The 26,215-nt window shown below is 40.0% G+C and overlaps 1 protein-coding gene across 1 annotated transcript in view; it reads right to left on the reverse strand.

The window, feature by feature from the left end:
• Positions 1–26,215, reverse strand: part of tmtc3 (transmembrane O-mannosyltransferase targeting cadherins 3) — a 111,457-nt gene that overhangs the window by 44,398 nt on the left and 40,844 nt on the right. Inside the window, exon 7 of the mRNA XM_020455612.2 lies at positions 5,095–5,347. Coding sequence (XP_020311201.1) covers positions 5,095–5,347 — 253 coding nt within the window. The remainder of the gene's footprint in view (positions 1–5,094; positions 5,348–26,215) is intronic.

The raw sequence follows: 26,215 nt of genomic DNA on the forward strand, positions 1-26,215 counted from the left end.
ACTCATGTTTTGTTATTATAGAAGGAGAATGTGGTTCTTATCGACTTACACAAATCCAAGGAATCAGCAGAAACCATGTTTATTTAAGCAAGTCAGCTATATCAGCTTTGGGTTTTAAAAAGGCAAGTAAATGAGGCGGAATTAACTGTTTTGCTGCCAGACGAGGCCCCACTGATAGCCAGGTGTAGTGGTGGTAAGGTTTCACTCCATGGTGCTGAAGGAAAGCTCGGCTGTTGGGACAAGCTTTATGAAGGCCCTAACAGTTTGTGGGAACCGTTTTTCACCGCTTTCGTGAATTTAATGTATTGTTTAGCGGCGACGCTGGTATGCATCTAAAAATATTGGTTGAATTTGACCCACCAAGATTTACATGCTAAAATTGCCACTGCCTGGGAAGAAGGCAGTTGATTACCAGCATCCCTTGCAGACAACACAACAGCTCATTCAAATTTCACACCTTAAAAGGGCTCGGTGGTTTCCCAGACCCAAATGGAGATGATCTACTGAAAGTGTCCAGGAGTGCAAGAGTAGCCTTATTAATCTGGGTCCCGGAACCCAGCCCATAAGGGACAATTCAGAGTTCTAGGCCTAATTCTATATTAGGATATGTTCTAGATTATCATGCAGCCTCAAGTGTAACAAAAACTGACATTTAATGTAATTTCCATTATTATCAGGACATACATTCTGAGTTCGGCAACAGTGGTGGACTCAAATAGTTTGGTTTGGAAGACACTACACGAAGAACAGAAACAATCCATCAATATAGCCAAAACAATGTTTCCTATTGGTCTAAAATAAGTAGGCTATGGGGGATTTCTGCAGTGGGGATAAAAAAATAATTAAAAAAAACTTGTAATAATAGCCAAACCAAATAGGATCTAAATGTAGTCTCATCATATCCTCAAGCTAGCTGTTGAGCTATGAGCTTTCTTTCTCTTAGAAATCAGAGTAACTATTTCTTCTACATTATTGTGATTTGTCGTGGGGAGGGTAGGGTAAATGCAACATTGTGAGCAAGTTCACTGACCCGTGTTGATTCAGAGAGAACAGAGTAAGGAAGAAGTCATGGGTCTGTTACTCTGTTACACTCCGTTCTATCACTTTCTCTTCCGCTATCTATGGGCACGCAAAGGATACAGTAGAGCAGATTCAGGGCAGGCATCCACACTGCTGAACTTTCCACTAAATTTCATTCAGGAGAGAACAGAAGTGGTGTAAGCCAGGCTGAGGATACAGAGAGATGCCATCTGTTGTGACAAAAGAGTAAAACAACATCCCAGGCGTCCATGGTATGTTGTACAGAATATGAATTGTCTTGACTTTATAAACACAGAAGGGTTAGGCTGTGTGTAAAGTAGATGGCACAGTGAGTGAAACTCAACGCCAAGAGGTCATCATTCACTCTACAAGCAGAACAAGTCGAACTTATTGGCCCAATGTGGGAATTTCCACAGTGATGTTTTGATGTCTTTGTCGTGACTACAGTTAGGTTATTGTCAAGCAAATAACTGCCGGTCTTACAGTAATTGACAATCACGTTTAGCATCTGCTGGCTTCCACGCATAGCCTTCGAGCCACTGAAGCAGGACCTTTGGACAGTCTACATTTTTAAAAAGTCTAATAAGTCAATTTAATATAGCCTACACAATCACAATAAATCCATTATTTATTTTAGACAAGTCTACATAAACATGATATGAAGAAAATGTAGTCCATTTCAGAAGAACAGAATAGCATACTTTGAGTTGTCCTTATGTTAGGTCCTGATCTGGCTATGCCATATGGCTGTGAGCTGCACTAGTTCATTTAGCAGACAACATTTGCTTAGAATTCCGTGTCATTATTTCGTATTATTCTATAGTATGAAGAATATAATTGAACATAGCTTGCTAAAATAGAAAGGATATATTCTGCCAACAATTTCAAAGGAAGTGCACACATGCGCACAGCCGGTTATATCAAACATTAACATATGCTTTATTCTGTGTTGAGCGTTTAACAAAGAAACTGGTCCTCCTATATGCTTCATTTAGAGGTATTTATGCAACTTTAGTTGTGATACAAACGTCGGGCAATATGATTGGATTTTTAATACATTCTATGGCTGCATGATGGGATTCTAATGATGATTTGAAAAAAGTTGCAAGCTGCACACACTTCAGTCTCATTCACAATTTGACAAGCACTTGATAATATTCTCACCAGGTCTTGAATTTTCCCAGCGGCACCCCCTTATGGGGCATTACGGCTACACAAAACAATCCATGCCTTTTGCGGCCAAAGTTGGTGTTGTGCCCTTCGGGTGAATATAATAATTATCATTCCTGGCTACTGTGCTCTGAAGCACTTCTCACTCACATGGCTCTCTCAGATGTAGCCAATGCCCGTCACATGATCGGGTTCCTTCTCACAGGCATTTGTGTGAATGAAGACAGACACACTGGGGACGTTACTGCGCATATTGAACATGATAGAGCTGTCCACATTTAGGCTACCTTTAGTCAACCAGCAAGATGAGTAGGCTTAACGAACAGCAAAAGCACTGTCCTATGTCAATCTATTATCCCCCATAGTAAAAAAGTTGCCCTATTCCTTCGGTACAATAAATAAATATTCCAAACACTCTGGGACCGTTATGGGATGCAATAGATCCCAAATGAATACAACCCCTAGCATAAAAAAAAGTTTAAAAGCAATGAGACTGATGCAACAGATGAGAACTTTTAGCTTAAAATGTTGTGCCCGGGTTGTGCCGTGGCGGAGTTCTTTGTGGGCTATTCTCGGCCTGGTCTCAGGATGGTAAGTTGGTGGTTTAAGATATCCCTCTAGTGGTGTAGGGGCTGTGCTTTGGCAAAGTGGGTGGGGTTATATCCTGCCTGTTTGGTGCTGTCTGGGGGTATAGTCGGACAGGGCCACAGTGTCTCCCGACCCCTCCTGTCTCAGCCTCCAGTATTTATGCTGCAGTAGTTTATGTGTCGGGGGGGTAGGGTCAGTCTGCTTTATCTGGAGTATTTCTCCTGTCTTATCCGGTGTCCTGTGTGAATTTAAGTATGCTCTCTCTAATTCTCTCTTTCTTTCTCTCGGAGGACCTGAGCCCTAGGACCATGCCTCAGGACTACCTGGCCTGATGACTCCTTGCTGTCTCCAGTCCACCTGGACATGCTGCTGCTCCAGTTTCAACTGTTCTGCATGCGGCTATGGAACCCTGACCTGTTCACCGGAAGTGCTACCTGTCCCAGACCTTCTGTTTTCAACTCTCTAGAGACAGCAGGAGCGGTAGAGATACTCAATGATAGGCTATGAAAAGCCAACTGACATTTACTCCTGAGGTTCTGGCCTGTTGCACCCTTGACAACCACTGTGATTATTATTATTTGGCCCTGCTGGTCATCTATGAACATTTGAACATCTTGGCCATGTTCTGTTACAATCTCCACCCGGCACAGACAGAAGAGGACTGGCCACCCCTCATAGCCTGATTCCTCTCTAGGTTTCTTCCTAGCCACCGTGCTTCTACACCTGCATTGCTTGCCGTTTGGTGTTTTAGGCTGGGTTTCTGTACAGCACTTTGTGATATCAGCTGATGTAAGAGCTTAATAAATACATTTGATTTGATTCTTCACATTATAAGTACAGCAGTGCACACAGGGCAGTAGGCTGTAGGCTAAGTGCAAATGTTCCAAAATGCAATCAATTAGCGGGAAAACACTTCTCGAAAGTGACGCTAAATGTGATTATGCATGTAAAGGTGAATTTAATGGTGGAAATTATCTTCCCCAAACTTGAAACTCATGCACTGTGTATATTATGCCAGTTAGGTATCGGTTATAAAGCAGATTAATGTCCTTTAATTTGAAGAAGTTATTTGGCCACTTTGGTTGTGATACAAACCTAATTAAAACATATAGGCCTATGGGCTAGGCTACATGAGGTGTGATACAAACCTAATCAAAACATATAGGCCTATGGGCTAGGCTACATGAGGTGTGTGACTAACCTTATTAAAACATATAGGCCTATGGGCTAGGCTACATGAGGTGTGATCCTAACCTAATCAAAACATATAGGCCTATGGGCTAGGCTACATGAGGTGTGATCCTAACCTAATCAAAACATATAGGCCTATGGGCTAGGCTACATGAGGTGTGATGCTAACCTTATTAAAACATATAGGCCTATGGGCTAGGCTACATGAGGTGTGCGACTTTGATTTGAAAAAGTAGCACACCTCATGTACCACCAGACTACTCTAGATTTAATGTTCCTTACATACAGTGCACAAAATAATATATGTGTGAAATTAGTTTAGATTTAGAATGGACCATGATCATGCACCTGTCGAGGTATAGGGGTATTGTTGGAAAAATACATGTATTTAAACAGCGAAAGGAGGATGCTTTTAATGTGGTTCATTTTCATGCCAGCCATGTAGGCTATACTCCTGTTGTAAAGCGAAGCAATGTGCTTAATATTAGGAAAGTTGATAGATAAATAAATATAGTAGGCCTAGCCTATAGAAAGCTGATGGGATCCTCCACTTTTTAATAGATGTCATCAAAACTCTGTTTTCTCACGCAATTGCATAGCCGATAGAAAGATTCCACAAAATGAGCTCATGGGCAATAATGAACTATTTGATTAGATTTCAGGACATTTGCATTGACGTCAGAGTGATTAGAGGGACAATAGAGTGCTGAGTACCAGGCAGTTAGAAAGTTTGGTAGGTTACTAATGATCAGCAGCATCAGAGCTTGGAGAAGCCTATTTACATGACTAAACAGTCATGTGGTATTTGAATGCTGTTATGACCGCTGGTGTGGAGGTAATACGGTAAGCCGTAACAGCCCTAGTTACAACTGGTAACTTCAGGTCAGAAACAAACCATACTAGTGCAGAAAGATTCCACACCACAGATAATAATTTCAATGACAGCTGCCAAAAGCACATTGGACAATGCAACGTGTAAGAGCAAAAGAAGAAAAATGTATTTTGATCTGGCAAAACCACAACCACCAATAAAAAAAGGCAGCGAGATTCACTTATGCACGGTATCACAAGTCTTTATAAACCACAAACTCTCACTCCACTAACCATGAGGACGGTCTTGGCGGAAGAGTGTGAGTGGCGGAGGCTGTGGAAGGCCAGCAGGCCCAGCAGGCTGTAGAAGGCCAGGGTGGCCAGGTTCCTCAGGTCTAGAGGGCTTTCCACCAGAGGAATGGTACCCATGGTCCAATCACAGCAGAGCTCCGAGGGGTTCAGAAGGAGCCAGGCATTCAATGGCAGCAGGTAGTTGAAGGTCAGCTGCCGGGCCGGAGTCGGGCTGACAGCCGCGGGGTTGTCAAACCTGGAGAAGAGAGGGGAAATGATGTTAGGGACCATATAGGATGGAATCACAAGCTAGAATATAAAATAAATTAAATCTGCTTTTCTAAATGGCGATGTTCTATTTCCGGTCCTTGTTAAAAGGTAACAATCCTTAGTGGAAGTGCCTACTATTAAGCACATTATTCGTCAATTGTGGGAATTTATGAAAAAACAAATGTAGTACAACCGAGGCGAAAGGGTTATAAATGCTAATGGCTGCTAATCTGGTTTTATCCTGTAAGTGGCACTTCGTGCTCTTTTCAAGGAATGGGACCCAACTTCTTAAAGGCCCTAGGATCCATGTGTACAGAGGTGGTCTGCCAGTCAAAAGGACAACAACCCTACATGGGATGGGGAAGGTTTTTGTGGGAGGGAAATTGGAGGACAACTTAGAGCCAGCTGGAGCTACAGTATGCTTAGCAGGGCATCTATCAAGGTACAGCTCCTTGGATAACGGAAAGGCGTTGATTCTGGTGGTACTGGTAGATATGAATAAGTATATCAAATTAGTGGCAAGGATAGTGGTAAGTACACTACATGACCAAAAGTATGTGGACGCCTGTTCGTCAAACATCTCATTCCAAAATCATGAGCATTAATACAGAGTTGGCCCCCCCTTTGCTACTATAACAGCATCCGCTTTTCTGGAAAGGCTTTCCACTAGATGTTGGAACATTGCTTCCATTCAGCCACAAGAGCATTAGTAAGGTCGGGCACTGATGTGGGGCAATTAGGCCTGGCTCGCAGTCCGAGTTTCAATTCATCCCAAAGGTGTTTGATGGGGTTGAGGTCAGGGCTCTGTACAGGGCAGTCAAATTATAACACACCAATCTCAAACCATTTCTGTATGAACCTTGCGTTGTGCACGGAACTAAGGGGCTTAGCCCAAACCATTATTCCTCCTTCATCAAACTTCATAGTTTGTATTGTGCATACAGGCAGGTAGCGTTCTCCTGGCATCCACCAAACCCAGATTAGGCCGTTGGACTATCAGATGGTGAAGAGTGATTCATCACTCCAGAGAACACATTTCCACTGCTTATGAGTCCAATACACCCATAGTGATCTTAGGATTGTGTGCGGCTGCTCCTGTTCTAGTGCTGACGTTCCTCCCAGAGGCCGTTTGGAACTCTGTAGTGAGTGCTGAAACCGAGGACAGATGATTTTTTTTACACGCTATGCGCTTCAGCATATTGCGGTCCCGTTCTGTGAGCTTGTGTGGCCTACCACTTCGCGGCTGAGCCGTTGTTGCTCCTAGAGTGTTCCACTTCCCAATAGCAGCACTAAGTTGACCGGGGCAGCTCAGCAGGGCAGAAATTTGACGAACTGGCTTGTTGGAAAGGTGGCATCCTATGACGGTGCAACATTGAAAGGCACTGAGTTTTTCAGTAAGGCCATTCTACTACCAATGTTTGTCTATGGACATTGCATGGCTGCGTGCTCGATTAAATACCTCTCAGCAACGGGAGTGGCTGAAATAGTCGAATCCACTAATTTGAAGAGATTCTGAATATTATGGACACTTTGGAATTGACTGATATTTGGAGGCTTAAAAACCCAGTTCCCGTAATATATAATTGGAGGAGGCTTAATCAAGCTAGTCGGATTGATTATTTTCTCATATCCTTTTCAATGGTGGCAAAAGTGAAGAAAAGTATTGATTGAGGAAATAAGATCATCAACTTATATCCCTCCATATAACTCTGACAGACTTTCCACGAGGAAATGGGCATTGGAAATTTAACTAAGGTTTATTGACTGACAGTACTTCCTTGGCAAAAACTAAAGAATTCATATAACTTTTTCTTGAACAATACAGGAACAGCAGACCCACTTATTGCATGGTATGGCTTTAAAATGTGCCTTTAGGGTCAATTCAATGACATTTCCATTGCAAAAACAGTATCGGTCAATGTAGACAAAACTTACAACAGAAATAGAAAATATAACATTACAAAAAGCAAAACAATAGGACTTTATTGAGGAAAGATAAGTGAAACCCTATCTAAAACCAGCAAATTAGATAAAGTTTTTCCTAAACCTTTAATATAGAAACGCAACCAAAAACAACCTACAGAAAATAGACTTAACAAAAATATAAAACGCACCACGCAACAATCAACGATTTTACAGAGTTACAGTTCATAAGGAAATCAGTCAATTTAAATAAATGAATGAGTCCCTAATCTATGGATTTCACGACTGGGGAGGGGCGCAGCCATGGCTAGTCCTGGAAGGGCATAGGCACACCCACTTGGGAGCCAGGCCCACCCACTGGGGAGCCAGGTCCAGCCAATCAGAATGAGTCCCCCCCCCCAAAAGGGCTTCATTACAGACATAAATACACCTCAGTCTTATCAGTTGTTAGACGAGCCCACAGGTGAAGAAGCTGGATGGTCCTGGGCTGGCATGATTACACATGGTTGTGAGGCCGGTTGGACATGTCGCTAAATTCTCAAAAACAAGGGAGGCGGTTTAGGGTACAGAAATTAACATTAAATTCTCTGGCAACAGCTCTGGTGGACATTCCTGCAGTCAGCATGCCAATTGCATGATCCCTCAAAATTTGAGACATCTGTGGCATTGTGTTGTGACAAAACTGCACATTTTAGAGTAACCTTTTAATGTCCCCAGCAAAAGGTGCACCTGTGTAATGATCATGCTGTTTAATCAGCTTCTTAATATGCCACACCTGTCAGGTGGATGGATTATCTTGGCAAAGAAGAAATGCTCACTAAAAAGGATGTAAACAAATTTGTGTACAAAATTGGAGAGAATTAAGCTTTGGAACATTTCTGGGATCTTTTATTTTAGCTTATGAAATATGGGACCAACACTTTACACGTTGCATATATATTGTTGTTCAGTATAGTTACAAACGATGGACAAATCCATATCTCACCAAAGGAGATTTTAAACAAATGTTCTCGTCAAGTTGACCTTGGTCAGTCAATTGTCTGCTCTTCCCTCTGTATCTGGCTCGACTGTTAACCAGTCAGCTTCTAGTGAATCTTTATTTTTTATTTTATTCAAACAATTTACTACCTGTGATGTGCTAGATGCCTTACTCAAGATTGATGTAAAACAAATCCACTGGGGCTGATATGTTTCATGCATTTGTGATGCAGCTCTGCCCCAGATTGATGAATCATTAAAAAAAACTTTAAAAAAAACCTGCCACATATATGTTACTATGCCCAAGGTTTTGAAGGTGGCCCCCTTCACAAAAGGTGGTGACCCTTGTGACCTAAATAATTATGAACCTATTTCTAAACTTTCTTGCCTAGCTAAAATATTAGAATCGTTGATTCCTTCTCAGCTAAGAACTTTCTTATCTTTGAAATATGTTATAAATGTACATCAGTCAGTTTTAGACCAGGCCATAGCACTATTTCTGCTGTATCCCAAGTTAAACAATGTGGTTAACTGTATGGATAAAAGGCAACATTGTGCTGCCCTCTTCATTGACCTTCCATACTGTTGATCACTCACTACTACTTCAGAGGCTTTCCTCAATTGGTCTAGATCAGGCTAAATTGTAACTGGTGTAAAAGTACTTGACAGATAGAACTGTGTATCTACTGATGGTATAACTACTGACCCCCTGCAGGGGTCAATACTTTGTCCGTCTTACGATTTACATTACCAATATTGACTTGTCTGTAAAAATGAAATTAATGAAATTAATTGAATTCAGGTAAAACTAAGTATATATTGTTCTCTAGAGCACATACAAATAACTGACGATTTCAACATACAGTTGAAGTTGGAAGTTTACATACACTTAGGTTGGAGTCAATAAAACTTGCCTTTCAACCACCCCACAAATTTCTCATTAACGAACTAGTTTTGGCAAGTCGGTTTGGACATCTACTTTGTGCATGACACATACGTTTTCCAACAATTGTTTAGAGATTATTTCACTTATAATTCACTATCACAATTCCAGTGGGTCAGAAGTTTAAATACACTAACGTGACTGCACCTTTAAACAGCTTGCAAAATTCCAGAAAATTATGTTATGGCTTTACAAGCTTCTGATAGGCTACTCGACATAATTTGAGTCAATTGGAGGTGTACCTGTGAATGTATTTCAAGGCCTACCTTCAAACTCAGTGCCTCTTTGCTTGCCATCATGGGAAAATCAAAAGAAATCAGCCAAGACCTCAGGAAACAATTGTAGACCTCCACAAGTCTGGTTTATCCTTGGGAGCAATTTCCAAATGCCTGAAGGTACCACGTTCATCTGTACAAACAATAATACGCAAGTGTAAACACCATGGGACTACGCAGCTGTCATACCGCCCAGGAAGTAGATGTGTTCAGTCTCCTAGAGATTAATGTACTTTGGTGTGAAAAGTGCAAATCAATCCCAGAACAACAGCAAAGGACCTTGTGAAGATGCTGGAGGAAACAGGTACAAAAGTATCTATATCCACAGTAAAACAAGTCCTATATCAACATAACCTGAAAGGCCGCTCAGCAAGGAAGAAGCCACTACTCCAAAACCCCCATAAAAAAGTAAGACTATTTGGAATTGCACATGGGGACAAAGATCGTACTTTTTGAAGAAATGTCCTCTGGTCTGACAAAACAAAAATATAACTTTTTGGCCATAATGACCATCGTTATGTTGGAGGAAAAAGGGGGAGGCTTGCAAGCCGAAGAACACCATCCCAACCATGAAGCACGGGCGTGGCAGCATCATGTTCTGGGGGTGCTTTCCTACATGAGGGACTGGTGCACTTCACAAAATAGATGGCATCATGAGGAAGGAAAATTGTGGATATATTGAAGCAAACATCAATACATCAGTCAGAAAGTTAAAGCTTGGTTGTAAAATGGGTCTTCCAAATGGACAATGACCCCAACCCTACCCACAAAGTTGTGGCAAAATGGCTTAAGGAAAACAATGTCAAGGTATTGGAGTGGCCATCACAAAGCCCTGACCTGAATCCTATAGAACATTTGGGGGCAGAACTGAAAAAAACATATGCGAGCAAGGAGGCCTACAAACCTGACTCCGTTACACCAGCTCTGTCAGGAGGAATGGGCCAAAATCCACCCAACTTATTGTGGGAAGCTTGTGGAAGTATACCCAAAACTTCTGACCCAATTTAAACCATTTAAAAGGCAATGCTACCAAATACTAATTGAGTGTATGTAAACTTCTGACCCACTGGGAATGTGATTAAATAAATCAAAACTTAAATAAATCATTCTCTACTATTATTCTGGCATTTCACATTCTTAAAATAAAGTCTGGATCCTAACTGTCCCAAGTCAGGGAATTTTTACTATGATTAATTGTCAGGAATTGTGAAAAACTGAGTTGAAATGTATTTGGCTGAGGTGTATGTAAACTTCCGACTTCAACTGTATGTACTTTGGGATGGCGTCCAAATTTTTGTGCTCCTGCTTACAAATATTAGGGCATCTGGATAGATGAAAATCTGTATATATTTTTTTAAAGCATATTGTTGAGTTAAGAAGGTGAGAAATAAAATGGTCATCTTGTATATTAATAGGCCATGCCTCTGGCTAAATAGTAGAAAGCAGATTACTCAGTAGAAGTTCCAATCGGTGCAAGACTATGGCAACAATCTATATGAACACAGTTGCCACTTCTTTAAAAGCCTTGAGATACAGTTGATCCTAGAGCTCTGTGCTTTATTACAGGCGTTAGTTTTAGTACTCATTATTGCATTATCTACCACTAAGTTGGTTGGCCCTCTGATGTCACGTAGGTTGACACATTATGTTTTCATATATAAAGCCCTTTTACAAAAGCTCCCGCTGTACCTAACATCAACACTAAACTTTAGACATGAGTTACCACACCTAGTCTCAGGGATGGAAATTCCTTTGGTCTCTACTGAGTTAGGTAAATCAACTTTTAGTTTTCTTGCACCTTATTTGTGGAAAAATCTTCAAAATGTTCTTAAAATGTGATGTGGTGCCTCTAGGGAAATTCAGAAAGCTGATTGAGGACCTTATTACTGGTGAAGGTGTTTGTTTTTTATTACTCTTTTATCTTTCATAATGTATTTATATTTTGAGGTGTGTCGTAGGAGGAGGAGGAGAGCAGGAGGCAGTGCCAGGGAGGGGGGGGGGGGCACCAAGGCAGTGCCAGGACAGTGAACTTACATACCTGAATTCACTTGGCTGTCTGGTTAAACAATAAAATCAGGTCTACAGAGCTACCAGCAATAAACATAAAGGGCTCCAGTTCCAATGAAAGCAAGCCTATTCAGTAGAATAATAAAAGTCCTTGGAGTATTGATTTCTTAATGACTACTGTCTACAACAGAAACCGGTTGGTTCGAGCCCTGAACGACATTTGGCAAAAAAATACGAATACTTTCTACTGTTCTAATTACATTGGTCACCAGTTTATAATAACAACAAGGCACCTCAGCAGCTAGAGCGTTGTTTGTAGACCATGAGACAGAAAATCGGTCTTCTCACAAAATCATCTGTAAAGTCCAAAAGTTAATTACATTGGTAACCAGTTTATAATAGAAACAAGGCACCTCGGGGTTGTGATATGGCCAAAACTGAGTAAAGGGTCTGAATACTTATGTAAAGTTAATTTTAAGATATATATTTTTTAATTATACATTTGCAAAAAGTTCTAAAAACATGTTTTCGCCTTGTCATTATGGGGTTTTGTGTTTAGATTGATGAGGATTTATTTTTATGTAATCAATTTTGGAATAAGGTTGCAACGTAACAAAATGTGGAAAAAGGGAATGGGTCTGAATACTTTCCGAATGCACTGTATTTATTCATGGTTTTACCGACTCAGGAAAATCATTTTTCAAATCATGTGAGAAAAGAATTATTTGATTTCGTATGGCAGATAAAGTTAAACGGGCATAATTATATAACGAACATGCGTTGAGGGTTAAAACGATAACATATGAAGGCATTAAACAGCTCTCTTAATAACCTGTTGAGTGTAGGGGGCAGTATTTTGATGTTTGGATGAAAAACATACCCAAAATGAAACTGCCTATTTCTCAGGCCCAGAATCTAGAATATGCATATAATTGTCAGATTAGTATAGAAAACACTAGTTTCCAAAACTGTCAAAATATTGTCTGTGAGTATAACAGAACTGATATTGCAGGCAAAAACTTGAGGAAAATCCAACCAGGAAGTGCCTAAGATAAATGTATCTCCCTTTTCCATTGCATGCCTATCCTCCATTTAAATGGATATCAACCAGATTCCTTTTCCTATGGCTTCCACATGGTGTGAACAGTCTTTAGACATAGTTTCAGGCTTTTATTCTGAAAAATGAGCGAGAACGATCACATCGCGTCAGTGGATGGCTGGGTGCCAGCAGAGTTTTGCATGCGCAACAGCTTGGAGCAGACATTTTCTCTCTCTCTCCTATTGAAAAAGCTATGGTCTGGTTGAAATATTATCGATTATTTATTGTAAAAACAACCTGAGGATTATAAAAAACGTTTGACATGTTTCTACGAACTTTACGGGTACTATTTGGAATTTGTCTGCCCCGTCGTGACCGAATGAGCCTGTGAATTTCTGAACCAAATGGAGGTATTTTGGATATAAAAATAATCTTTATGGAACAAAAGGAACATTTATTGTGTAACTGGGAGTCTCCTGAGTGCAAACATCCGAAGATCAAAGGTAAGCAATTCATTTTATTGCTTTTCTGACTTTCGTGACCAATGTAGTTTGCTGCTAGCTGTTTGTAATGTTTTGTCTGCCAAGAGAGATGTCCTTACATAAACGCTTGGTATGCTTTCGCCGAAAAGCTTTTTTGAAATCTGACACGCCAGGTGAATTAACAACAAGCTAAGCTGTGTTTTGCTATATTGCACTTGTGATTTCATGAAAATTCAATATTTTTAGTAATTTAATTTGAATTTAGCGCTCTGCAATTCAGCGGATGTTGACGAAAATGATCCCGCTAACGGGATGGGTACATCATACTCCATTAAAAATCCTACAATGTGATTTTCTGGATTTTTTTTCTCATTTTGTCTGTCATAGTTGAAGTGTACCTATGATGAAAATTACAGGCCTCTCTCATCTTTAAGTGGGAGAACTTGCACAATTGGTGGCTGACTAAATACTTTTTTGCCCCACTGTATATCTATAATTCCATGTGCATAACTATATTATCATCTACATTTATGATGAGTATTTCTGTTGAATGATGTGGCTATGCAAAATCACTTGATGTTTTTGGAACTAGTGAATCTAACGCGCCAATGTAAATTCAGATTTCTTTTCTCATAAATATGAACTTTATCAAACAAAACATGCATGAATTGTCCTGAGTGTCATCTGATGAAGATAAAATAAATCACTAACTTTGAATTATCTTTATTTCTGTTTTTTGTGAAGGCTATATTTTGCTGGAAAATGGCTGTGCTTATTGTGGTTTGGTGGAGACCTAACAATCGTTTGTAGTGCTTTCGCTGAAAAGCCTATTTGAAATCGGACACTTTGGTGGGATTAACGAAAATATATTTACAATTATATAAGACACGTTTTAGGAATTGTAATTATGAGATTTCTGTGGTTATCATATCGATCCCAGTATCGGGATTGCAGCCATAACAGGTTCACAACCTAAGAATTTGCACACAATGTGGAACGTTTGTATGATACGGCAAAATCTGGGCATAAGACGGCTAAAATCGTAGTCTGTGCGGGCCTTTAAGTAAAGTATACATTTTATGGGCAATCTCGATAGAAATGGTACAAATAGATGTCTTTACGAGGGTCTTGAACCCATCACAGTAAAATAGGATGCTTTGCAAAAGAAAATAGTATACTGCGAAAGATGGGTTAGTCTGTGGACATCGAAGGGTTGGAATTAAGATAAGAGTGTACTGTATGTGAACAAAAATAGCTGTAAGCAGCAGTAGAAGACATATTGTTGTCCGTTTCTTTACTCCAATCAGGGGAGGGGTGGTAGGTTTGGGGGAAAAAAATATTTAAAAAAGAATAGGGAATTACAAATAATGCAAACAATAAGTTTGATAGAACCCACAATCTATCTGTAATATTGAAGCTGATCTCCCCCGTCAAATGAGGTGGTGAGAGCGAAAGGGTGAGTGGGAAACATTGGAAAGGTGATGAAAGAAATTGATGAGTGGATATCTGAGTTGGGTTATCAAACTTGGAGAATGAGGGTGGAGAGAGAAAGAAATGGAAGGTTAAAGAAAGAGGCTAAGAGGAACGAAGGGTTTGTAGAATTTTGGTTAGTTGTTTACGCTTTATTTATTCAGGGAAAACCCATCGAGAACAAGGTCTTATTCACAAGGGTGCCCTGATCACAGTAACACAAGAAACAAATATAATATGAAACAAAAGTGATCAATGCAATCTAAAATGTAAATACAGCACAACATTTAAGAAAAACATGACATTCCTCAGCTATTCGGTCCTTTTGAAAGCATGCCCCTTTCAAAAAATGTAGAACAGAAAAAAGATATAGCCCTTGGTTCACTCCAGACCTGACTGCCCTTGACCAGCACAAAAACATCCTGTGGCAGACTGCACTAGCATCGAATAGTCCACGCGATAAGCAACTTTTCAGGGAAGTCAGGAACAAATACACGCAGTCAGTCAGGAAAGCAAAGACTAGCTTTTTCAAACAGAAATTTGCATCCTGTTGCTCTAACTCCAAAAGGTTTTGGGACACTAAAGTCCATGGAGAATAAGACCACCTCCTCCCAGCTGCCCACTGTACTGAGGCTAGGTAACACTATCACCACCAATAAATCCACGATAATTGAGAAGTTCAATAAGCATTTCTCTACGGCTGGACATGCTTAACTCCTGGCTACCACAACCCCGGTCAACAGCTCCGCACCCACCGCAGCTACTTGCCTAAGCCTCCCCTCCACCCAAATCCAGATAGCAGATGTTCTGAAAGAGCTACAAAACCTGGACCCCTACAAATCAGCTGGGCTAGACAATCTGGACACTGTCTAAAATGATCCTCCGCCATTGTTGCAACCCCTATTACCAGTCTGTTCAACCTCTCTATCGTATCGTCTAAGATCCCTAAAGATTGGAAAGCTGCCGCGGTCATCCCCCTCTTCAAAGGGGGTGACACTCTAGACCCAAACTGTTATAGACCTATATCCATCCTGCCCTGCCTTTCTAAAGTCTTCAAAAGCCAAGTTAATAGATCACTGACCATTTCTAATCCTACCGTACCTTCTCTGCTGTGCAATCCGGTTTCCGAGCTGGTCACCATTGCACCTCAACCACGCTCAAGGTACTAAAGGATATCATAACCACTATCGATAAAAACAGTACTGTGCATCAGTCTTCATCTACCTGGCCAAGGCTTTCGACTCTATCAATCGCCGTATTCTTATCGGCAGACTCAATGGCCTTGGTATCTCAAAAGACTGCCTCGTCTGGTTCACCAACTACTTCTCAGACAGAGTTCAGTGTGTCAAATCGGAGGGCTTGCTGTCCGGACCTCTGGCAGTCTATGGGGGTACCACAGGGTTCAATTCTCGGGCCAACTCCTTTCTCTGTATATATCAATGATGTCGCTCTTGCTGCAGGTGATTCCCTGATCCACCTCCACACAGACGACGCCATTCTGTATACATCTGGCCTTTTTTTGGACACTGTTAACTAACCTCCAAACGAGCTTCAATGCCATACAACACTCCTTCCGTGGCCTCCAACTGCTCTTAACTCTTGATTCTAGCCATCCCGGATCCGGGATCGTGAATACAGCCTCAAGCTCATTACCATAACGCAACGTTACCTATTCATGAAAATCGCAAATGAAATGAAATGAATATGCTAGCTCTCAAGCTTAGCCTTTTGTTAACAACACTGTCATCTCAGATTTTCAAAATATGCTTCTCAACCATAGCAAAACAAGCATTTGTGTAACAGCTAGCGTAGCTAGCGTAGCTAGCGTAGCATTTGGCGTTAGCATCAGCAGGCAACATTTTCACAAAAACAAGAAAAGCATTCAAATAAATAACTTACCTTTGAAGAACTTCAGATGTTTTCAATGAGGAGACTCAGATAGCAAATGTTCAGTTTTTCCCAAAAGATTATTTGTTTAGGAGAAATCGCTCCGTTTGGTGCGTCACGTTTGGCTACCAAAAAAAAAACGAAAATTCAGTCATCAAAACGCAGAACTGTTTTCCAAATTAACTCCATAATATCGACTGAAACATGGTAAACGTTGTTTAGAATCAATCCTCAAGGTGTTTTTCACATATCTCTTCATGATATATCGTTCGTGGAAGCCTCCTCTCTCCTCTCAATCACTGGATGACTGCGTGCAGCTTGTAGATTACGCACCAATTTAGACAAAGGACACCGGGCGGACCCCTGGTAAATGTAGTCTCTTATGGCCAATCTTCCAATGATATGCCTACAAATACGTCACAATGCTGCAGACACCTTGGAGAAACGACAGAAAGGGCAGGCTCATTCCTTGCGCATTCACAGCCATATAAGGAGAGAATGGAAAACAGAGCCTCAAAAATTCTGCTCATTTCCTGTTTGAGGTTTCATCTTGGTTTCGCCTGTAGCATGAGTTCTGTGGCACTCACAGATAATATCTTTGCAGTTTTGGAAACGTCAGGGTGTTTTCTTTCCAAAGCTGTCAATTATATGCATAGTCGAGCATCTTTTCGTGACAAAATATTGCGCTTAAAACGGGCACGTTTTTTTATCCATAAATTAAAAGAGCGCCCCCTATATCCAAGAAGTTAACTTCTTGGTGACAGGGGGCAGTAATTTCACATCCGGATGAAATGCATGCCCAAACTCAACTGCCTGCTACTCATCCCCAGAAGATAAGATATGCATATTATTCGTATATTTGGATAGAAAACACTGAAGTTTCTAAAACTGTTTGAATCATGTCTGTGATTATAACAGAACTTATTTAGCAGGCGAAACCCCGAGGACAATCAATTCAGATTTTTTTTTTTTTTTAGGTCTCTCTTTTCAATGGGCTTTAATTGGGAATCCAGATTTCTAAGGGACCTTCTTGTAGTTCCTACCGCTTCCACTAGATGTCACCAGTCTTTAGAAATTGGTTGAGGTTTTTCCTTTGTGTAATGAAGAATTAGCCCTGTTCAGAACGAGGGTCACTTGTAGTGTACTGTTAGATATAGAGGCGCGTGACCAGAAAGCTAGCTACAGTTCGTTTTCCTCTGGTATTGAACACAGATCATCCAGTCTTCAATTTTATAGATTATTTACGTTAAAACATACTTAAAGTTGTATTACAAAAGTAGTTTGAAATGTTTTGGTAATGTTTACAGGTAACTTTTGAGATATTTTGTAGTCACGTTGCGCAGGTTGGAACCAGTGTTTTCTGGATCAAACGCGCCAAATAAATTGACATTTTGGATATATATAGACGGAATAAATCTAACAAGGACCATTTGAAGATGTTTATGGGACATATTGGAGTGCCAACAAAAGAAGCTCATCAAAGGCATGAATTATATTTTTATTTCAGCGTTTTATGCAGCGACTGCAGGGTTGAAATATGCTTTTATCTCTTTGTTTACGGAGGTGCTATCCTCAGATAATAGCATTGTTTGCTTTCTCCGAAAAGCCTTTTTGAAATCTGACATGTTGGCTGGATTCAGAAGTGTAGCTTTAATTTGCTCTCTTGCATGTGTGATTTAATGAAAGTTTAATTTTACAGTAATTTATTTGAATTTGGCGCTCTGCATTTTCCCTGGCTAGCGTCCCACATATCCCAGAGAGGTTAAACGCTAGTAAAACGAAATGCATTCTTTTCAACCGTTCGCTGCCCGCACCTGCCTGCCTGACTAGCATCACTACTCTGGACGGTTCTGACTTAGAATATGTGGACAACTACAAATACCTAGGTGTCTGGCTAGACTATAAACTCTACTTCCAGACTCATATTAAACATCTCCAATCCAAAATAAAATCTAGAATCGGCTTCCTATTTCGCAAACAAAGCCTCCTTCACTCATGCTGCCAAACATACCTTCGTAAAACTGACTATCCTACGGATGTCATTTACAAAATAGCTTCCAATACTCTACTCAGCAAACTGGATGCAGTCTATCACAGTGCCATCTGTTTTGTTACTAAAGTCCCTTATACCACCCACCACTGCGACCTGTATGCTCTAGTCGGCTGGCCCTTGCTACATATTCGTAGCCAGACCCACTGGCTCCAGGTCATGTATAAGTCTATGCTAGGTAAAGCTCTGCCTTATCTCAGCTCACTGGTCACGATAACACACGCTTCATAGCACGTGCTTCAGCAGGTATATCTCATTGGTCATCCCCAAAGCCAACACCTCTTTGGCCGCCTTTCCTTCCAGTTCTCTGCTGCCAATGACTGGAACGAATTGCAAAAATCACTGAAGCTGGAGACGTATATTTCCCTCACTAACTTTAAACATCAACTATCTGAGTAGCTAACCGATCGCTGCAGCTGTACATAGCCCATCTGTAAATAGCCCACCAAATCTACTTAACTCATCCCCATATTGTTTTTTATCTTTCTACTCTTTTGCACACCAGTATTTCTACTTGCACATCATCCTCTGCTCATCTATCACTCGTGTTAATTTGCTCAATTGTAATTACTCCGCTACTATGGCCTATTTATTGCCTTACCTCGTGCCATTTGCACACAGTATATAGACTTTCTTTTAATTTCTATTGCGTAATTGACTGTATGTTTGTTTATTCCATGTGTAACTCGTGTTGTTTGTGTCGCACTGCTTTGCTTTATCTTGGCCAGATCGCAATTGTAAATGAGAACTTGTTCTCAACTAGCCTACCTGGTTAAACAACGGTGAAATAAAATTAAATAAACACTTATAAATTGCCCGGCATCAGAACATCTAACTGTAATTAGTTTAATTGTTCAGTGATGTGCATTAAAACTAAAAGTGGATTTATTTAATTTGGTGGAGACTCGAGGAACCTCAAGAATTGATGTGAAAGAATTTGGTAAATCACGTCAGAAGCTTGTGTAGTAGAGTTTTGAAAACAAAAAAGGTAATAGTGAAGATCTCCGGGACTTTAAATGAGGACCAGCCGACCTTTTTAACTAGCTCATCAGTATGTTTTTTAAACATTAAATCCTTGTCAATCCAAATGCCCAGATATATATAGGCTGGAACCCAATCAATGGGATAACCATTCAGTAAATAAATATTGTCACGCCTTGGTCGTAGTATATTATGTTTGTCTTCATTTATTTGGTCAGGCCAGGGTGTGACATGGGTTTTTGTGGTGCGTTTTTGTCTTGGGGTTTTGTGGGGTGTCTAGCATAGTCTATGGCTGCCTGAGGCGGTTCTCAATCAGAGTCAGGTGATTATCGTTGTCTCTGATTGGGAACCATATTTAGGTAGCCTGGGTTTCACTGTGTGTTTGTGGGTGATTGTTCCTGTCTCTGTGTTTGATGTCACAAGATAGGCTTTCACGGTCCATTTGTTGTTTTGTATATTTAAGTTATTTCATGTATAGTTCATTTTTTCATTAAAGAACATGAGTAACCACCACGCTGCATTTTGGTCCGCTTCTCCTTCTACAGACGAACGTCGTTACAAATATGTAGTCTTATCTGACATTTTTTTGCAGGAATTAGAGAACATATACTCAGTCTAGTCCACATTATACAGCTTTTGTAAGGAAACAAAGTCAGAATGCAGCTCTAACAATGCCTGGACTACATTTGGGGCAATGTCATACATAACAGTATCGTCTGCATACAGATGAATATTACAAGGGATAAACCAATATTTTTGTAAATGGTAAAGAGAAGAGGTCCCAATACTGACCTCTGCGGTACACCTTTCAAAAATATCTAGGAAACTAGACTTAACACCATCAGAAATTAGTGTCCTGTGACAGATATTCTCAAAAAATTTGCAAGAAGCCTGATCCAGGCCTATTTAATTCAACCTTTGAATGTGATGGTCAAATGTCAAAGGCCTTGGAAAGGTCTATAAATAAGGCAGCACAATGATTTTTATGATAAGCAATTTAACACATCTAAAACAATAGAAGCAGCTGAAACAGTGCTATGTAAAAAACGGTTAAAAAAACTGTAAAAACCGACTGACGACAAAGTCTGTTCTTTCCATTTGAAATGTTTAAATGTTTTTTTCCCATATATTGACACATCCTATATGTTTAAATCAAATCAACTATATTCACTGAGCTTGTTTGATGCTAAAGCACATGTTTTGATTAAATAATTAAGATACACAAATGACTAGAGGGAGTCCGACCAGCAATTGATTAGATTGTGCCGGGCTGTGCTCAGACTTGCTGGGCTGTGTTAAAAAAGACAGCGAGTGACTGTGACTAGCACCAGTTGTCTTTCTCCTCCCTGCTACAACGACCACCACAGAACATCAACAGTATTAATCGCTCTGATCGTGTTGCTGAAGCTGCAACATAATTACGGCCATTTCTGCCTGAAAAATCCTTAAATTTGTTTAGGAAAAACATTCCCTATTCCCTCAACCCTTGCTCGCTTTACATGACACACGTATGCATCGCATGCACGTGACAAAAAACCTATTAGAATGGGACAGGTATTTCTAGAGAACGTTGGTTCTGTAATTCTTACTCTAGAATGTCCATTATTCCATAGGATAATTCGGACAGGATTAGTTTTTTCCAAACTGCCCCTTGTAATTCTTAATTTTACCCCAATAAATTGACAGTTGTCATGATGTTGGCCTGATGGGGGGGATGTTTATGACCCCCATAAATATCTTTCCCCTTTTCTCTCTCCCTAATCTACAGCGTGACTCTTGGAATGTCCTTTGTTAACATAGTCTTATAACATCAAAAGGGTGGGGAAAGTAACCATATTTCGGTAATCCAACCAGCTAAAAATATGCATTGGTATTTAAAGAATATGATGCCAGATCAGTTGTCATGAGACATTATTATTAATGATAGGATGACAAAACTGTATCTTGGAAAGTCTACACATTATAGTTATCAGATTCACATGTAATTGTTGAGCAATTTAAATGTTTAAATATGAAACTATTTGTGAAAAGATTAAATGTAATTTAGCTTCTTAATAAGAGAACGGTTTGTCATAGAGTAAACTCTGCCAACTCAGTGGCCCCGCCCATGTGAACAGACAGTGGTTGTAAACTAGCATTTCGCTACACTCGCATTAACATCTGCTAACCATGTGTATGTGACAAATAAAATTTGATTTGATTTGAACTATGAAATACGGCCCTCTCTCCCAATCCTATACAAGACCGTTGACGAAAATGTAACTTCCTGTCCAAGGACGTGCAATCCCCACGTTGAAAGGACGAAGACCACCTACAGAACTAAGCCAACATCAGCAAGAACCTAACGCAACTGGCATCGAATTTCAATGTGAAGGTGACGACCTACACACCGGAAGGATGAATTTCGACTATACCAGCCAGAATATAGCATGAGCTTTAAGTATGGCAACTTGGTATGAACTTTGAACTCTTATTCACTAAAGAAGCGCTACCTCCTCCGCCCGCTAAACGTGGGCTAGGAGAGGACGGACGGAGTATCCATTCTACCATGCTCCAGTTCACCACAAGACAGTCTTCAGAGGACCAGAGATCCATACTGGACATCCGGCCTCCCATCTTCGACCAACAGATCGAAGCGCAGCTCAGAGTAAATATTAATTGCATTTTCCTTTTCCAAATGGGAGGTTATTTAGAATGCATAAGATTCTGTATTTATGATAGAGTAGCTGCCTACGGCCCAATAGACATAGCTGCTCCCTTTATTCCTCAGTCTTCCCGCTCTTTCATTCAAACCCAACCCCCTTTCCTTTGTGTAACCAGCCGTCATGTCGGCTCGTCCACCAGGGACGTTTTCTTTATGACATAATTTGTAATCAATGTATGATCCATTCTGTGTAGATGTAATTCTGTGTGATTATTTAAGTATTTAGAAAATAAATAACCCAATTTTGTATTGCTGATTCAACTTGTTAGCCAGGGTTCGTTAAGATAACCAAGAATTTACAACTTTCAGTTGAGACTAAACAATGTGACGTTTAAATATTGACTGCTATTGATGTAAAAGATTACTAGGTCATTAAGAGTTTATTCAGAAGATAACAGCTCTATAAATATTATTTTGTGGTGCCCCAACTTTCTAGTTAATTACATTCACCTGATTAGCTTAATCAGGTAATATGAATTACAGAGAAATTATTTTATAGAATAGCATGTCATAACTTAATCCGGCATAGCCAAAGACACGACACAGTTATGACTCAAGCCTGGACATTTTTATTCTAGGCGTGAAGATACAGTATTGATGGGGCAAAACTGATTACTCCAGCTTGGTTCCCAAGTTTCTAAACCATACTTCCTATAGTGTTGCCATAATTTTTGAACTGAGGAAGTGTGATCATAATAATTAGGATATTTTAGAGACCCGCAGTATGTTCTAAATGACCCCCAGCCTTGAGACGTGAGCTAAACAGTGCAATTGCACTTGAGATGCATTTTAAGGCTATGGATGAGAAAGTTAACCTATCATTTCCAAACATTTAGGTCAGTTGTATGCTGCTGCTTTGCAATCTATTAACAGCAAGGGTTGGATTAAATAGGCTCAATATTTTTTACTGATGCATTTGGTAATATTCAATTCATACGCACAAAACATATGAAAGTTGATAGGCTACATGTAGGCTATTTATACATAGATTATGCGCAGCACTTAGTTCAATTGATCAAATCAGTTATTGTTTTCTTGCGCTAAATGCGAGCAACACCTGTCAAACTCAGGCAGTTCTCTCAAAACACAAGGATGTCAATTCGCAGGGGACTAGCATTATAAGAGGACATTAGAGTTCGCCAGAAAAATGTAGGTTATTCTTGCTGGAATTGTTACTCTTCTGCCATGTAAAAATTACTGCCAAATTACTGCCACGGGACAAAAATTACAGGTGTGACCTGCAGCTGGACGTTGAAAATATGTCCAAGAGGTATTTTCGACGTTGAAGTTACATTCAAATTAGGATCTGAATGAAAGGTGAAAAAGTATTTTCTGTATGTTTAAATTATTTATTTTCCAGGATGCTGAAAAGGCATCTTTCCCGGCGTTGAATAAAACGTATTTTCGGGACAATGAAATCAGGTTAATTTTCTGTTCTGATAAACAGTTGAAAATACTTATTTTCCTGATATTGAACATACTTATTTTACAGATGTTATAAGCAGGCTCATTATTGGTTCTGAATGAAAGTTGAAAATATGTAATTTATAGACGTCTATGTTTGGGCCATTGCATTGGCTTTATTAGTCTGGATTCCAGTGAATAATCAATTTGGCTATTTAAGGTCTGAATATTAACTACACAACTTTATCAGGAGTTATCGCTTGCATATTTGTAATGTGTTTACTCAGCGGCAATGCAGAAGTATTTCATTTTTCGCTATGAAACCACTGATCATGTCAATGGGGTGAAACTCCTGGACAACAGTTGATTGTCCATTTTACTTTGACCTGTCCTGTTTTTAGGATATGTTGCTTTGTTAACATGACAGCTAATGTTTTTTATTTGATTGAGCGGTGTTTAGGTTAGGCTACTTGATTGGAGAATCCTGCATGATGTAAAAAGTGTCTCATTACATTGTCATACTATTTATCTCCAGCCTGAAGGCTTCAGAAAAGGCCACGTTCTTTCTACCATATCCTATATCGGCTACAGAATGTGTGTTAGGTCATATTTTTCCAGTGAATGTTGCATCTCTACAACAGCAACCTGGAGAGGAGTGCTGGGAATGGACATGCAAAATATTTGCGCCCCTGCCTTTGACAAAGTGTGCACTGCTTATCAAAGGGCGGCATCAGCTCTCACCTAAAAAGCCCATATGCCACTAGTTGAGAGAAATGGTCATTGTTTTTCGGCAGAATTATGAGAGGTTTTATGTGTTGTTGGAGGTACGTAATGGTCAGTTTAGCTCAGGAAATGCTACCCTCGTCAATCTGCCTCCACAGGCAGCCGCCTAATCCTGCCAAATGAGCGGGCAGGCAGTGCCTATAGCATATCATAATCACATCAATGAATTGGTTATAAACTCTGAACACCGTAACATATTTTTTATTTTACCTTTATTTAACCAGGTAGGCCAGTTTAGAACAAGTTCTCATTTACAACTGCAACCTGGCCAAGATAAAAGGGGCGGCAGCGTAGCCTAGTGGTTAGAGCGTTGGACTAGTAACCGGAAGGTTGCAAGTTCAAACCCCCGAGCTGACAAGGTACAAATCTGTCGTTCTGCCCCTGAACAGGCAGTTAACCCACTGTTCCTAGGCCGTCATTGAAAATAAGAATTTGTTCTTAACTGATTTGCCTAGTTCAATAAAAGGTTAAAAAAATAAAAAAATAAAAAGCAGTTTGACAAAAACAACAGAGTTATGGGATGAAAAATCTATGTACAGTGTGTGGAAATGTAGAAGAGTAGGGAGGTAAGGCAAAAAATAGGCCATAGAGGCAAAATAATTACAATGTAGCATTAACACTGGAGTGATAGATGTGCAGATGTGTAAGTAGAGATACTGGGGTGCAAAAGAGCAAGAGGATAAGTAACAATATGGGGATGAGGTAGTTGGGTGTGCTATTTACAGATTGGCTGTGTACATTGATCGGTAAGCTGCTCTGACAGCTGATGCTTAAAGTTAGAGAGGGAGATATAAGTCTCCAGCTTCAATGATTTTTGCATTTAGTTCCAGTCATTGACAGCAGAGAACTGGAAGGAAAGGCGACCAAAGGGAAGTGTTGGCTTTGGGGATGACCAGTGAAATAAACCTGCTGGAGCACGTGTTACGGGTGGGTGTTGCTATGGTGACCAGTGCACTGAGATAAGCCAAGAATTATAGATGACCTGGAGCCAGTGGGTTTGGCGACAAATATGTTGGGAGGGCCAGCCAACAAGAGCATACAGATCGCAGTGGTGGGCAGTACTTTGGGACTTTGGTGACAAAACAGATGGCACTGTGATAGCAAACTGGCTGTAGTCTAACTAGAGTGTTGGAGGCTATTTTGTAAATGACATCGCCAAAGTCAAGAATCGGTATGATAGTCAGTTTTACAAGCGTATGTTTGGCAGTATGAGTGAAGGAGCCTGTGTTGCTAAATAGGAAGCCGATTCTAAATTTAATTTTGGATTGGATATGCTTAATGTGAGTCTGGAAGGAGTTTACTGTCTAACCTGACACCTAGGTATTTGTAGTTGTGACAGCAAAATGGATGCTGAGGACGTGGCAAATAACCTCGAAACGGGGGAATATTTACAGGTTGCTCAGGAGGTAAAGGGAAAGTCAGATGAGTGGAATAAATGTGACTACTGGAGATCAAGAAAAAGGTAAGGAGCAAGCGCTATGTGCATATTATGCGTGTCAAACAGGTGCTGTATAGATTCATAATTTTTTGGACCATTATGAAAATGGAAACGCTAAAGTATAAGCATACCAGAGTTGTAATGCTTTTGTGTCAAGATTTTATTACAGCAAAGATTAAAAACAGTTGCATTAATTTGTGAATAACCTTTCTGAAACGGAAGGCTAATTATTCAAAGCTTGCTTTATTTTATTTATTTAAAAAAAAATGCTTGATTGCATTTCAAATGACGAATAACTCGTATGCTGTGTGATGACATGAATGAATGACTGATTGATATAGAAGTATTGAAATATAGGCCTAAGTAAGCTACGATATTAAGACTAAACGAGATATTTTCTTAGGCCTATAGCTCGATGGTGGTTATACAAAGCTGCTATACTAAGCCTCCTAATGATAAAAACATGACTTATTATAATAACAGTAATAAT

This window comes from Oncorhynchus kisutch, linkage group LG22 (genome assembly GCF_002021735.2).
Source record: "Oncorhynchus kisutch isolate 150728-3 linkage group LG22, Okis_V2, whole genome shotgun sequence".
Classification (NCBI taxonomy): domain Eukaryota; kingdom Metazoa; phylum Chordata; class Actinopteri; order Salmoniformes; family Salmonidae; genus Oncorhynchus; species Oncorhynchus kisutch.